The sequence below is a fragment of the Stenella coeruleoalba genome (genome assembly GCF_951394435.1).
Source record: "Stenella coeruleoalba genome assembly, chromosome: 1".
NCBI classification, from domain to species: Eukaryota; Metazoa; Chordata; class Mammalia; order Artiodactyla; family Delphinidae; genus Stenella; species Stenella coeruleoalba.
Window position 1 is genome coordinate 151290546 of NC_137169.1, and position 16587 is coordinate 151307132.

The 16587-nt window shown below is 34.5% G+C and overlaps 1 protein-coding gene and 1 pseudogene across 32 annotated transcripts in view; one reads left to right on the forward strand and one right to left on the reverse strand.

Annotated features, from left to right (window-relative positions):
- The window catches only part of AKT3 (AKT serine/threonine kinase 3), a 395069-nt gene that overhangs the window by 310498 nt on the left and 67984 nt on the right, over nucleotides 1-16587 (forward strand). For all 31 annotated transcript variants that reach the window (XM_079905016.1, XM_079905021.1, XM_079905022.1 and 28 more), the window contains one exon: nucleotides 3566-3653. In XM_079905016.1, the coding sequence (XP_079761142.1) occupies nucleotides 3566-3653 (88 nt within the window). The remainder of the gene's footprint in view (nucleotides 1-3565; nucleotides 3654-16587) is intronic.
- On the reverse strand, nucleotides 9953-12808 carry LOC307194248 (zinc finger CCCH domain-containing protein 15-like; annotated as a pseudogene). The gene is made up of 2 exons: nucleotides 12726-12808; nucleotides 9953-12635 (listed from the first exon to the last, which is right to left on the reverse strand). The product of its transcript is annotated as a zinc finger CCCH domain-containing protein 15-like (transcript).

Sequence of the window (16587 nt, forward strand, 5' to 3'; positions counted from 1 at the left end):
GTTTGTTTTTTTGATACTGAGCTACATGAGCTGTTTGTATATTTTGGAGATTAATCCTTTGTCCATTGCTTCATTTGCAAATATTTTCTCCCATTCTGAGGGTTGTCTTTTCATTTTGCTTATGGTTTCCTTTGCTGTACAAAAGATTTTAAGTTTCATTAGGTCCCATTTGTTTATTTTTGTTTTTATTTTCATTACTCTAGGAGGTGGGTCAGAAAAGATCTTGCTGCAATTTATGTCAAGGAGTGTTCTGCCTATGTTTTCCTCTAAGAGTTTTATACTGTCCGTCCTGACATTTAGGTCTTTAATCCATTTTGAGTTTATTTTTGTGTATGGTGTTAGGGAGTGTTCTAATTTAATTCTTTTACATGTAGCTGTCCAGTTTTCCCAGCAAAGATGAACTTATTTGCAAAGCAGAAATAAAGACACAGATTTGGTATCCACAAACTTATGGATACCAAGGGCGGAAGGATGGGGTGGGATGAATTGGGAGATTGGGATTGACATATATACACTACTATGTATAAAAGAGATAACTAATGAGAACCTACTGTATAGCACAGGGAACTCTATTCAATGCTTTGTGTGACCTAAATGGGAAGGAAATCTAAAAAAGAGGGGACATATGTGTACGTATAACTGATTCACTTTGCTGTACAGAAGAAACTAACACAACATTGTAAAGCAGCTATACTCCAATAAAAATTAATTTAAAAAAAAGAAACACAAAACTGAATATTTGGATTTGAGATCTGTAGATATCTAGGAGGTAGCTGGAGCCATGAGAATAGTGAAAAGAATAGAATATAAAAAGAAGGCAGCCTAGGACAGTCTTGGGAAATGTCAAAATTTAAGAGGTAGAAAGAAGAGAAAGAGCCAACAAAAGGACGCTTCCAAAAGTCTTTGCAAATGTAATCAAAGCTAGCACTATAGTATACCTCTTTATTATTCCTATTCAACTATTTTAAATACTGCCTGAATTTCTCTGATACTCTTTACCGAATTGCTATCAGTTCCATCAAAGAGTCAGCTCTCATCTTGCTTTTATTTCTTATTCTGCATTGCGTTATGATTATTCTATCAGTATCTCCTTTAGCCTCCTATGCAAATTTTGTAGGAAAAGCATGACCTCATGTTGCATTCAATAACACAAGGAAAATGTGAATTAGATGTTGTTTCTAGTTATGAAGAATCCATAGTAGCTGAGGATTTTAGTTTGGCTTTCTGATATGGGAATTTGGTATTCTTAGACAAAAATATCTTAATGTAAATTATATTTTGATATAATTTTGAAGTTTTAAATTGTATATTAGGGAGTCATTGACGTTGAAATTTTTGACAGTTTCACACTTTGAAGAAGCTTGTGTTAAAGAATCTCTACCAACTTCTAAAATGGCAGCCTAAGATTATATTCTTAGTCTTTGTATAGCATTCATGGCCGATACTTTAATTTTGTATGTATTTGATAAATATAGATTAAATGCTGTCTATGTCCAAAGCCAAACTATTGCTAGAGAATTGAGGGGTGGCATAAAAATGAAAAACTGAAGCTGAATTAAAACCTTTTAATTACAAAAATGATTACGGTTCTCCATTCCAACTCCTACCTCATCCATCATCTCATATATATAATTAAGATTGAAAACAGTATTGAAATAAACAATAACATAAATGTAAGAAAATACAATGAACTGCTGATTTTTCTTGTGCATACTACTTTAATGCATACTTTGAAATGTTGAATAATTCTTTTCAGAAGCCTGTGTCTTGGTGTTTCTGCTTTCCTGGCTCCCTAAGCACAAGCTTTAAAATGCTTTTTGGATAATCCAGTACTGAACTCTCCCCTCCAAAGAATTTGCATTCTACCAGGAGAGAGACATATACAACTTGAAATAGAATGAAAAAGAGTGAGGCCAGGGAGTCAAGTGCCGAGTGTTAACTAAGTATAGATTTGCCAGTCTGAAAGTTGCAAATATGCATGCAACTATTATGATCTGATCCAATCTAAAAGTTCCATATCAGGAGTGTAGTTTATTCTGTATGAATCTTGAGATAGGAGACCTAGATAGTGGGAACTATAGGATCATCACTACAGATATTCAGATATCAGCTAATTGTTTTGTTTTCCATTCTGACAGTGTGTCAGAGGATCCTGGATTCTTCCCAGTCATGTATTTCTTATACCTAATAATAACCAGAATTCATTAAAATTGTATAGTTTGTTTTCTATGACCTACTTGTGTTTCTTCTTACTCAGTGTTGTGTTGGGAGTTGAAATGTACCAGTTTAGAATAGCCAATTGTTAAATTTGAAAAATTTTGTGAGCAGGTTGTTGAATACAGTCATTATTAAATATTAAATTATATAAACTTACAGTTAAATCAGGAACATTAAAATCACGGGTAAAAAATACTCAAAACTCATCACTCTTTAATAATGTTGTTAAATTTTACTCTTATCTATGCTTTTGAGGTTACTTATCTATTTTGCTTATATATTTTGAGGTTAGAAATACTATATAATGTTTTACTTCCACACATCTTGTATCAGTAAAAATAATAATATATATAAAATGCATTATATTGTATATGCATAATTTCCCTCAGAGAGCTGATTGTTAAGCATTTACCAGCACATATCATTCCTAACGATGAGTAAAATCAAATAAAACTTGCTGTATCAAATTCAGATTTAAATAGATTTCCTTTCTTTTCCTCTTTCTTTCCCTGTCCTTTCTTTTTTTCTCTTTTTCCTCTTTCCCTCCCACCTTACTTCCTTCTCTGTTTTTTTTCTGTTTCTCTCATCCTTTCTTCATAGTGACTAGTAGGTACTGTGTGAAACTGAGAAAGCTAGAAAGCACCTGAATTTCAGATTGTGTCAGGTATCAGTTGAATAACATTTCCTTCAAAGATGGGGTGGGAGTATTCTAAATTTTTAATTTATATTGAAACTTGCATAGCATATTATATTGCAGTGATATTTCATAGATTAAATTTATCATTTCTGTGAAAATTCATTTGAGATATGAAAATACTCCATGAGTTTCTGTCTGTTAGCAATGCTCTCCAAATTGTTTTTTCTAAGTAATTATCTAGTCTTTTCAGAATTTATGTTAACAAGGGTACATTTTGACTAAAGTCGTTCTAAAATAAATTTGGTTTATAGAATTGACAATACCATTTATTGTGCTAGGTACTTATGTTATTTCTAACCCTTGCAATAATCCACCAGGCTGGTATTATTAATCCCATTATACAGATGAGAAAACTGAGATTAAGCAACTTTTTTATTGTCATATATCTCATAAATTTCTGAGCCGATTGCCTGTTTCAGGTTTGTCTCCAAAGCCTATGCTCTTTTCAAATACCATACTGTCCTGAGGCTAGTTCTTATTAATAGCATATTAGGAAAATTAGATCTTACAATAAAAGCTTTTTATTTTTATGGCTATTTATCACAAGAACTATTTACACACAGAAAATTACATTTCACAAAAACTTTGTAGTTATGCATTCAGCTTATGTAAACGTTTTATACTCATTTAATTTTATTTCTGTCCTCGCAGCCTTGGTGGAGGACCAGATGATGCAAAAGAAATTATGAGACACAGTTTCTTTTCTGGAGTAAACTGGCAAGATGTGTATGATAAAAAGGTAGGTTATCTTCATGGCATAGTGTTTATATATTTTGGTTAAAATGAATTTACAGCAAAAAAAATTTTAAGTGAATAGAAGTGAATGATGTAATTATATTTTTCATTTTTACTCAGTCATTTAATTGAATGTAGGACTCCTTAGCACAAAATTTTCTTGATAGTTTTGACTCCCGAAATGCATTTTGAAATTTTATTCAATGTGATCAAACAGTTTTTCTTTTTTATCACAATAATTTGTTAGTTTGCTTCTCATCATTTTCTTAATTCATAAAAAATAAAGGCACCGATGTTATGTTATTCTTCAGGAAAATTAACTAGCAAAACAATCATAATTTTAAAACTTTGTCTCTATGCCTTTCATTTTAAAGTGAGCTCTTATTTATTTATACAATTTATTATTTTAAAAGGAATTTAAAGCAATTTAGTTTTAATATTTAACCAAGTAATAAATTTATTTGTCTTCTTTGGAACATCTCTGTTATTTGAAACAGAACTTAAAGACCCAGAGAATGGATGCTACAAATTATATAATTTTATTTTTACTGTAATCTGCTTAGTACTTGTTTTTAATACTGCAGTGTTTAAGTTTAGGAACAGGAAATTATTTTGTTTGTTCTATCTTTTAAATTTTTTTAATTTTATTTTTACTACTTCAGATATTGTTAGTACAGACACTGATTTTTATATTTTGATTTTCAAATGCTCATATAAAAATTTTACTACGAAATTTTTATGTAGTTCAGCATTTGCTTAGAATTATTATCTAGTCATTTTGTGTAGTCCTTCCATTTCAATTTATTCCAGGTTTCCATATTTTTCTCTAAAACATATATCAATCAACATTTATGTAGTGTCTACTTTGTGCCAAATATTCTTCTCTATTAAACCCTAAAGATAGAATGATATCATATGAGTTATGAGGAAGTGAGATGAGTACTTCAACTGTATTATGTTACAGTAATAGGGAGTGTGGTGATTTTGTAAGCATTTACTGTAAATAGGTATTTAAAATAGTTGCACCATGTTATGATACCTCTACTCAAACTTCACTTCAATTAAACTTACATCTCTTCAGCTCGGTGCTTTGTGACCACCTAGAGGGGTGGGATAGGGAGGGTGGGAGGGAGATGCAAGAGAGAGGAGATATGGGGATATGTGTGTATGTATAGCTGACTCACTTTGTTATAGAGCAGAAACTAGCACACCATTGTGAAGCAATTATGCTCCAATAAAGATGTTAAAAAAAAATTTTGAGTTTCTACCATGTATAAAGCACTGAGGTAAGTATTGGATCCTTCTCAAACCTTATGAGAAGGTTGTGACCATTCTTAAGTTTCCTCAGTGTTTATTAACTTCATGTAGACAGTTATACATCCACTTTATAACACTGATGATATTCTTTATGAGTTGCATCCATATATAGCCCCTAATGCACTATGTACTGTTTATCATGTCAGTACACTATAAAAGAACCTGAAATTGGGAGACTGGGATTGACATATATACACTAATATGTATAAAATAGATAACTAATAAGAACCTGCTGTATAAAAAAATAAATAAAATTAAATTAAAAGAAAAAAAGAATCTGAAAAGTATCAAGATCTTGGCATGTCTCCTAGAAATAATATATGGTCAGAGGTTTTCTTTGGCAGGCAAAGTTATAAGCCACAACTAAATATTCCTTTGATATACCCTGTCCAAGGAGGATTCCACCACAACCACCAACAGCAAAATATGACAAAAAGAAAAATTTCTTTAAGAGACAAATGTAGAGCACCAGTATGGCACTGCTAACCTTAAAGAAGGGGCAAAACATGGACTTTCTTCAGTCCTATTCAGAGAGTAAGATATGCTACAAAGATTTCATCATCAGCATGCAGCTTTTCATGTTAAATTGTAGTTTGGCATCATCTAGAGAACGCTCTCAGAACCCACCTACCACACAGTGAAGAAGCAAGGCTTATCCTGTCACTGTTCCACTGGGCTCAACATGCCCAGAGCGAAGCTACTATTAAGATGTCTACTCAGGCAGCTCCCTTGTGGTGAATGGAACTGGAGAAGCCTGCAAGTAGGGTAGGAGAAGGAGCTGCCAAAGCACAGCTTTGGGTGATATATGTGAAGAAATGAGTTTAAATTGTTAGTATGTTGATAAAAATAGTTGCTACTTAATTTGAGCAAAGGTGTTAGCTATCTTGCATAAAGAAGCACAACCACAAAAATCACAAAGTTTCTACACTCATATACGCCTGCTACAGGTTTACTCTGGGGGTATGGGTAGTATACTGGATGTCAGATGAGGTACTAATGTTTTCAGCCATCTTCACACACCTGAAGAAGAACAGCGTCATAGCAGCATGCTTAAATTTTGAAACTCCTTCTAAAAGGATGTGAAAATACTATTGGTTTTATTTGGGTTTGTATTGTATCACTAACAAACAAGGAATTAATTATAGGAATGCTAATGCCAGTAGCTATTTTAATGAATTCATTTGTAATTCTAGTGTTTTCAAACATTTTTAAGGGGTCCTATGTCTTTAAAACACGTAACTTATTCATAAAAGATTAATTCATCTCTAAGATCAGGTATTTTTTTATTACAGTTTTACTAATGTGCTTTGGGACATTTACTATTTTTATACATTTCTTCCATGATTATTGGCCATTTTTCTATATATTGTGGCAAACCCAGAAATGAAGGCACATGTAAATATCCTGGCATCTTTAGTGGAAAGCTAAATCTCTTCCTAGGCAAAGTTAAAAGTGAATTAATCTTAATTACAAGTATCATGATGTACCACTCTAAAGAACTTGGTACTGGAAGGTGGAAATACTCATCCTGGATCTGTTTCTTCCCTCTTGTGTGGAAATGGACAAGTTGTTTTACTCCCACATAAAATTATGATCTTTGAAGTATCTTCAAGCTTTAGGATTCTCTGGTAGGATATTTCATAATATGAATTAATCTAGTTAAATTTCTATATAAGATTTATACTCAGTTTGTCAACATCTACAAAAAAGCCTGCTGGGATTTTCTGTGAGATTATGTTCAATTTATAGAAAAATCTGGGAAGAATTGGCATTTGAACATGCTATACGTCTACATTTATTTAGGTCTTCTTTAATTACTCTCAGGAATGTTTCATAATTTTCAGTGTTTAGTTCTTACCCATATTTTGTTAAATTTATCCATAAGTATTTCATGTCTTCTGATGTGGATGGTATTTTTAAATTTCATTTCCATATTGTTTGCTACCAGTAGAAATAGGCTTGATTTTTGTATATTGACCTTGTATCCTACAAGCTATTAGTTTTAGTAGCTTTTTTTGTACATGACTTAGAGTTATCTAAATAGATGATCATATCTTCTATAAATAAAAAGTTTTACTTCATTTTCAATCTGCACGTATTTTATTTATTTCTTTTGCCTTATTATATTGGCTAGGACCTTTCTACAAAGTGGAATAGAAATGATGAGAGTTGACATCCTGGCTTTGTTTCTAATCTTAGGGAGAAAACATTTTTTACCATTAAATATGACATTAATCACATCTAGCACCTAAATCTTCATTACTAAATGTCATTCTCCAGTAAAAAGAACCAAGGTTATTTGGAGAAGTAGTTGATCCCACAGCTGGGATGGGGAAAATAAAAGAAGAGCCCAAGGAATTTTGTGGTACCAGAAAATTAAAAAACGAAGGTAGATGGAAAAAGGTGCATGTTTGTACGACACAGGAGCCAACCTTAAATAATTCCCAGTGGTGAAAGCTGGGACAATTTCAGTAGCAAAACAAATATTGTATATGACCAAAAAGATAAGATACATATCCATGAGTCTATACTGCAGAAATTAATGATTGAACAAATAGATAAAATATTGAGAACAGACATGTCTTCATTGTAGGTGAATTCCGGTTAATAAATGTAGAAGGAATCAGGGAAATAGAAAATTACCATTAAAACACCAGAGTGTTTTACCATTACCATTAAAACACCGGAGTAAAAACACCTGTATGCAAGATTCACCAATGAATGTTAAAATTAGTGGGCAAAAGTTTAAGAAGGAGGATATTTGCATGGTGTCAACATATCTTTCCCCAAATACTTATTTACAAAGATTAAAAGAGTAATTTTACAGTAAAAAGCCCTGGCAAACACTGTCTTAAACCAAGTGATCAAGATTAATATCACCAGTAATAAGACACTGAAATCATTATAACCCATGATATGATGCCCTGAGAAGGCTGTATCACTTTTGTACTATATTCCCTCAAAATGCATAACCTCAGTATAATCATGAGAAAACCTAAGAAACCCTCAAAAGTGTCAGCTTCATGAAAGGCAAGGAATGATTGTGAAACTTTCACAGATTGGAAAAGACTAAGGTGACATGATGACTAAATTCAATGTGGGATTCTAGATTGGATCTTGGAATAGAAAAGGGCCATAAGTGGAAAAACTGGTGAAATGTAAATAAATTTGGTAGTTAATACTTTTGTACCAATTTAATTTCTTAGTTTTGATAACTGTACTATGGTTATATAAACTATTAGCATCAGGGGAAGGTGTGTAAAGGGTATATGGGAACTGTTTGTACTATTTTTCTAAGTCTTTTCTAAGCCTAAAATTATTTCAGTATAACAAGTTATAAAACTTTGATCTAAGTGTAGGGTTTTTTTTTTTTTCTTGTGGTACGCGGGCTTCTCCCTGTTGTGGCCTCTCCCGTTGCGGAGCACAGGCTCCGTACGCACAGGCTCCGGATGTGCAGGCCCAACAGGCACGGCTCAGGGGCCCAGCCGCTCCGCGGCATGCGGGATGCGGGATGCGGGATCCTCCCAGACCGGGGCACGAACCCGCATCCCCTGCATCGGTAGGCCGACTCTCAACCACTGCGCCACCAGGGAAGCCCTAAGTGTAGGGTTTTTAATACCTCCTTTATTGGGTTGAGGAAGTTCCTTCCATTCCTAGTATGGTAATAGTTTTTATCATGAATAAGTGTTGAATTTTATTAAAAGTTTTTTGCATCTATTGTAATGATCATATGGTTTTTCTCCTTTATATTCTGTTAAAATGGTGAATTGTATTGATTGTTTTTCTAATGTTAAATGAACCTTCTATTCCTGGGGAAAAATCTGCTTACTTATGATATCCTTATTATGTATTGCTAGATTTGATACAATGTGTTTTTTAAAGGATTCTTTGCATGCTTAAATCATGCATGATACTGAGGCGTCATCTTCTTTTCCTAGAATGTCTTTGTATGGTTTTCATTTCAGGATCATGTTTACCTTTTTAAAATGAGGTGGGAAGTATGCCCTCCTCTTCACTTGTATGGAATTGTTTCTGTAGAATTTATATTAAATGTTCCTTAAATCTTTGGTAGAATTTACCAGTAAAGCCCCTTGGGCCTAGAGTTTTCTCATTGTTGGGAGGTTTGTAACCATGAACTTAATTATTGAATAGTTAAGGGACTCTTCTGTTTATCTGTTTTTTCTTGATTGAGTTTTGGTATTTTATGGCTTTCAAGGAATTTGTCATCTAAGTTTGCTGATTTATTGGCTTAAAAATGTTTGCAATGGGGGCTTCCCTGGTGGCGCAGTGGTTGAGAGTCTGCCTGCCGATGCAGTCTGACTGCGGATTCGTGCCCTGGTCCGGGAAGATCCCACATGCCGCAGAGCGGCTGGGCCCGTGAGCCATGGCCGCTGAGCCTGCGCATCCGGAGCCTGTGCTCCGCAACGGGAGAGGCCACAGCAGTGAGAGGCCCGCATACCGCAAATAAATATAAATAAATTAATTAATTAAATGTTTGCAATATTCTCTTTATATCTTTACAGTGTTTGTTGTATATATAGTGATGACTTCTTTTATTCCTGATATTGGTATATTGTTTTTCTGTGTTCAAAGTCATTAATTCTCATCTTTATTATTTCTTTATTCTGCTTCTTTTGAGTTGATGTTGCTTTTCTTTATCTTCTTAGGAGGAAGCTAAGATTATTGGCTTGAGACCGTTCTCTTTTTCTAACATAAGCACTTAATGCTATGTTTCTATCTAAGGACAGTTAGCCATGCTTTGCGAGTTTTGATATGTTGTGTTTTCATTTCAAAATATTTTTAGTTCCTCTTGTGATTCCTTCTTAACTCAGGGATTATTCAGGACAGTGTTGTTGACAATTTCCAAATATATAGATTTTTTAGACATCTTTGTTATTGATTCCTACTTATCCATGGTTGGAAAACATATTTCATATGATATTAATCCTTTAAAATTTATTGAGATTTGTTTTATGGTCGATAAAGTGGTTTATCTTGGTGTACGTTTCATACACACTTGAAAAAGATGTGTATTCTACTTACATTGCATAAAATATTCTACCAGTATCCATTTGGTCAAGATGATTGACAGTGTTATGTCTCCTACTGATTTTATGTCTACTTGTTCTATCAGTTATTGAAAAAGGATCATTGAAGTCTTTAGCTGTAATTGTGGATTTGCCTGTTTTTCTTTTTAGATCTGCTTCTTGAATTTTGAAGCTTCATTGTTAGCTGTATACACAGCAATTTAGGATTGCTATGTCTTCTTGGTGAATCTACCCCTTTTTCATTATGAATGTTCTTTTATATTCGTAGCATTAATCTTTGGTTTGAAATCTACTTTGTCTGACATTAATATAAGTTCTCCAGCTTTCTTTTGAATTTGTATATTTTTCCCATCTTGTTATTTTTAACCTGTATCATTATATTTAAGTGTATTTTCTCTTAGACATGATATAGTTGACTCTTGCTTTTTTTTTTGTTTTTTGGATTTTAATGTATGAGGATTTTATTTACAACGTTATTAACAACAACAACAAAGAAATTAAACATAGGTTACTGCAACTGATCCTGTGAGATTTAAGAAGTTCCATTTTAAATTGCCATCAAATTGTCCAAAGATATACAATGCTAAATCTGTGGTTTTCTTTATGAATGACAGTGCTCATATTTTAGGCAGTCCTTTTTTTTTTTTTAATAAATTTATTTACTTTTGGCTGCCTTGGGTCTTCGTTGCTGCACATGGACTTTCTCTAGTTGTGGTGAGCAGGGGCTACTCTTTGTTGCGGTGCACAGGCTTCTCATTGCAGTGGCTTCTCTTGTTGCGGAGCACAGGCTTTAGGCTCACAGGCTTCAGTAATTATGGCTGCGGGCTCTAGAGTGCAGGCTCAGTAGTTGTGGCACATGGCCTTTGTTGCTCCGAGGCATGTGGGATCTTCCCAGCCAGGGCTCGAACCCATATCCCCTGCATTGGTAGGTGAATTCTTAACCACTGCGCCACCAGGGAAGCCCTAGACAGTCTTTTAAACATATAAATACAAAAGAAATGAAATCACTCATTAAAAACTTTGTTAAATGAAGGGTATTTTAAATTTACATTTATGTTGTCCTTGTAATAATACATGCCCGGAGAAAATCAGGAGCTTGAAGGGCAATTACACTTCCTACCTGAGTGGACAGTTAGAACAATCGATCATTTCCAGTTTATCATGAACTACTCTGAACTTACTATGAGATGTAGCCAAAGTCAGAATATAGGAGTTAGGGAGAATATTCCTTTTTTGGAGGCAAGTAAGCCCACCAGAATCAGCATGGAAAATAAGCATCCTATTGAAGAATTCTAGGTGGAAAAATTAATGTAGTCAATTTCAACCATGCTGAGCTGGCTTAATTTTTTCATTGACTTGTATGATGTCATTCTTCTAAATCAAGTGTGTTTAAGTTCTTTTAGATCATCCACATCTTCCCCCAAAAAGGTTTTCATCAATAGGAACAGCATCGATGGCTCCATTTTTCTGTCCCTTCTCTTCATTGTCTTCTTCCAGATCACTTCTTTTGCCATTTTTAGCCCTACCTCTGTAAGCTTTGCCTAATTTGTTTTATCTCTTTCTGAAGTATGTGTGCTGAAATCTTTCAAGACTGGCTACAGTAATACCTGTTTCATCTACATCGCTCATTGAATCATCAGCCTCATCTCTACCTGTTCCCTGGGTGTAACAGGTATCGTCTGCTTCCTCCTCATTATCATCAGATCAGGATGAAATTCAAACATCTCACAACTACTGAAAACTAGTGCCTACCCCGCTTTGAAGTCTGCTTTCCTTCTTTGCATTTCTTGATTAACTTTATCAATCTCTTCTTGTTTTTTCCTTGCATATAAGAAAAAGTTCTGGAGTTATTTTGGCAGCATTTGGACCTAGGGCAGAACACTTTTTCAATTAGATCTTCTAATGAAATTCTCTGTTCTTTCTCTACTTTCTTTTTATAAAAGATAAAAATATACAATACAATATAAATACAATACAATACAAATCCAGGAGGAAGTGCATCATGATACATGCAAATATCTCCCCCTCCATGGCATATCCAAAGCCAGCCATATTTGTTGTTTTCAGTAGCTTCAAAGAAATGTCTGCACACTAACAGTTTTGGAGTTTTTCTTTTCTGCCTCACTGTGCTTGTTACTCACTTCTTCCAGTTTTTCTCTCATCCCTATTAACTGTAGTATACTTTTCAAGTTCTTCACTGCTTGCATCACATTTTCTTACCACAGTCAAGTCATGAGAGAACTTATACTTATCTCCTTTAGTGCTCTGCCCATGCACGTACCACAGATTTAGGATCTGCACCTTTACTTAGTTTTTGAGCAGCAACTACAGGTTTGAATAGCTCATTTAGCTCTTGCAATTCTTACTTCTTGTCATCTTTCTTCAGTTTCTCTTTGGCTTCCCTTTATGCTACCTGATGTGGATTTTGTTGACCAAATTGAACTTGATGAGTGACAGCCTTGATAAACTTTTGTTGCTTTGCTCCTTTCTTGTTCTTTAGACCAAAAGCTTTGTCTCCAATAATCTTCTTTTTCTACTCCACTTTTTTGCTTCCCCCAGCCTGAGCAGGTTTCTTGGTTGGGGGGCAGGGGGCATTGTGGAGACAGTTGACACCAGCCAGACTTCAGCACAGTTGTATACCATCAGAGGATCTGGACCCATGGCAGGAAGAGGAAGATGAACACACAACCACCTTAGTCGCTAAACCATACCTTGATTTTTTCTTATTCATTAGATAATATATGACTTTTAATGGAATGTGCAGCCCATTTTTATTTAATTCAATTATCGACATAGTTGGCTTGAAATCTGCCATCCTGCAGTTTGTTTTTATTTGTTTCTTTATCTGCCTTCTTTTGGATTTATTGACTATTTTTATGATTCCATTTTATCTGAGCTATTGTGTCATTAGCTATACTCCTTTGTTTTCTTCTCTTGAGATTGTTTTAGAGTTTTCCGTATATATGCTTAACTTATCACACTGTACCTTCAGTTAATATTATAAACATATCACTTTCAATAGCATATTTCTGTTTCCCCTTCCATTCTTTATGCTATCATTTTCATGTATTTTACTTTCATATGTTATAAACATCACAATACATCATAAATTCTCTTTAGCTTTAGACAATTATGTTTTAATGTGCTGAAGAATGCTTTATATATACAACTAGTAGCACTCACCATTCCTTTATGTAGATCCATGCTTCCATCTGGTATCGTTTTTTGTTTTCTTTTGTTTTTTTCTTCTTCATTGTTTTTCTTTAGCCTTTACTCTAAAGCTCATTTAGCTCCATGTCTAAGACATGATCCCCCTAATTTGGAAATATTTATGGAAAAAAGAATGCATTTGAAGGAAATATAGGCTTGGAATTGATGGGAATGTGACATTTCAGAGGGGAGACCAATGTAAGAAGAAATAAAGTCGTTACGAGTGAAGTGCATGAAATAATTCTGAAGCTGGAAAGAACCAGCAGTTTATGGTAGATGCAAAAAATGGAGAAGTGAGCCTGTTAATTTGGTATTGTTTCTTGAAAATTTAGCTCATGTTTGATTGATCCACCTACTTACCAGAATTATAAATCCTGAAGTAGGGGAATGACATAAGATGATTGGACCTTTTCAAGTTTGTTGGTATAGACTTTTAGGCAGAAGAGTTTGGAAAAGAGAATCTCATTTAGAGACTGCTGCAATGATACAAGTGTTAAGCGGTAGAGTCCAATGAAACAGAATAAAGACAATGAGGAAGGAAAAGGAAATTCCGTAAATTCTATAGATATTTTAAAGAAGTAAGAATTAGTAATCTAGTCTGACAATCCTGGGGAAATGGGGGAGGATTATTGCTGGTTTTGGTAATAATTTAATTTTAAATGGAATTATCTCAGAGCTAGAAATACAGCACTAACATTTGGAAATGAGAGCAAGAATCAATAAGGAAATCCAATTAAAGTTGTGGGAATGGATTTCCTCTACAAAAAGGAGAGGAATGAGAAAATAAATGGGAAAGGGGAGGAGATTTAGGGAGAGAGACACAGGGGGAGGGAAGGTATGAGAACACTGAGAGCTATGACTGAGTATTAAAAAATATCTGTGGTCAGGAATGGGAGTTGGTTTGAGGACACATTTTTGTAAGGTGTGTCAAGGTCCTTTGTGAAGTATTATTTAAAAAGTTGCAGTGGCACTTTTCTGACTGAATCACGGCTCTCTATTTTCTGGTTGAAAAACTCAGCATGAGAAGTTTGGTGGTTGATGGCAGTCATGCCAATGTTAGTGATTGTTATTGTTTTCATAAGTAAAGCAAGGTTAGACAAGTATAACATGAACACTAACAGAGAAGAGAGAGAAGCTAAAAAGATGCTTCTAGGTAGCTTCATGTTGATATTCTTCTTATCCTACTCAAATGGTGGTTCAGTCTAAAACTTCAGGTCAAAGAAAGATGAGCCACAAATATCTACCAAATGTTCTGACAGTTTAACTTTAAAATTACTCTCTTCTGTTGATTGTGAGGCATTGCACTGAGGATATAAAAGAACACAGACAGCTGTCAAAACCAACGTTAGTTGTGATATGAAATGCAAATGGTTTAAGCTGTAAAAGCCCTCAAGTAGGTTAAAAACAAAATATAACTAGATGTTCTGTACAAGAATCTCACCTAAAACAATATTACACAGAAAAGTGGAAAAAAATAAGAGGATGAATAGAACTTTAACAGTCAAATGTCACAAAAAGTAAACAGAGACAATTATAATTTTGAGCTAAGTAGATTTCAACACATAAATATTAAACGGGAGAAGTCAATTTTGGCATAATGAACAACAGCATGATCTCCAACATAAAAAGTAAAATTTTTGCACCAAATAGCATTTATGTGCACAAAACACTATTAGAAATGCCAGAAGCCCTGATAGAAATGCAGTTTCTTTCTTAATGTGGCAGATGTTCATCAACTTTTTGATCTTTTGAAAGAGCCAGCTTGTGATTTTGGTGATTTTCTCTATCAGTTTTCAATTTTCAAATTTATGGATTTATGCTCTCATCTTTATTTATTTTCTTCTCCTTATTTCAGATTTTATTTGCTCTTCTATTTCTGGTTTCCTAAACTGGAAGTGTAGATTATTGCTTTTAGATCTTTCTTTTCAAATGTATGATTCAATGCTATATGTTTTCCTATATATACTGTTTTTACTGCATCCCACAAATTTTGATAAGTTGTATTTTCTTTTTTTTTTTCTTTTGCTGTATGTTGTGGCCTCTCCTGTTGCGGGGCACAGGCTCCAGACACGCAGGCTCAGCGGCCATGGCTCACGGGCCTAGCTGCTCCGCGGCATGTGGGATCTTCCTGGACAGGGGCACGAACCCGTGTCCCCTGCATTGGGAGGCGGACTCTCAACCACTGCGCCACCAGGGAAACCCATATTTTCATTTTTATTTGGTTTAAAATATATTTAAATTTTTCTTAAGACATCTTATTTGACCTATATGCTATTTAGAACTATATTATTTAATCTCTAAGTATTTGGAATTTTTCCAGATATCTTTAACTTATTGATTGCCAATTTAATTCTATTGTGGTTTGAGAGCATACCTTTGTATGATTTCTGTTCTTTTAAATTTTTTAAGGTGTGTTTTATGGCCTAGAATATGGTTTGTCTTGGTGAATGTTCTGTGAGCTTAAGAAGAATGTGTATTGCTACTGTTGTTGGAGAAGGTAGTCTATAAATATCAATTAGATCCAGTTGGCTGATGGTGCTTTTCAGTCCTTACTAATTTTCTGCCTGCTGGATCTGTCAATTACTGATAAAGGGATGTTAAATTCTCCAACTGTAATAATGAATTAATCTATTTCTCCTTGAGGTTCTATCAGTTTTTGTCCATTGTATTTTGAAACTCTCTTGTTACATGCGTACACATTAAGCATTGTTACGTCTTTTTGGAGAATTAACCCCTTTATCATTATGTAATGTCTTTTTTTTTTTTTTTTTTTTTTTTTTTGTGGTACGCGGGCCTCTCACTGCTGTGGCCTCTCCCGTTGTGGAGCACAGGCTCCGGATGCGCAGGCCCAACGGCCATGGCCCACGGGCCCAGCCGCTCCGCGGCACGTGGGATCTTCGCGGACCGGGGCACGAACCCGTGTCCCCTGCATCGGCGGGCGGACCCCTAACCACTGTGCCACCAGGGAAGCCCTGTAATGTCTCTTTTAATCTGTGATAATTTTCATTACTCTGAAGTCGGCTGTGTCTGAAATTAATATAGCTACTCCAGCTTTCTTTTGATAAGTGTTACCATGGTTTCCCTTACTTATTTTTTAACCTGCAATTAATGCAATCTTAGATCACATTAGGTTTTTTTTAATCAAAGTACAGTTGATTTACAATATCCTGTTAGCTTCAGGTGTACGGCCTAGCAATTTATTTATACATATGTATATTTTTTTTGTCTTCAGATACTCTGCCCTTATAGGTTATTACAAAGTATTGAGTATAGTTCCCTGTGCTATACAGTAGATTCTTGTTGGTTATCTATTTTATATACAGTAGTGTTAATGCCAACCTCATAATTTATCTCTCCCCCCAC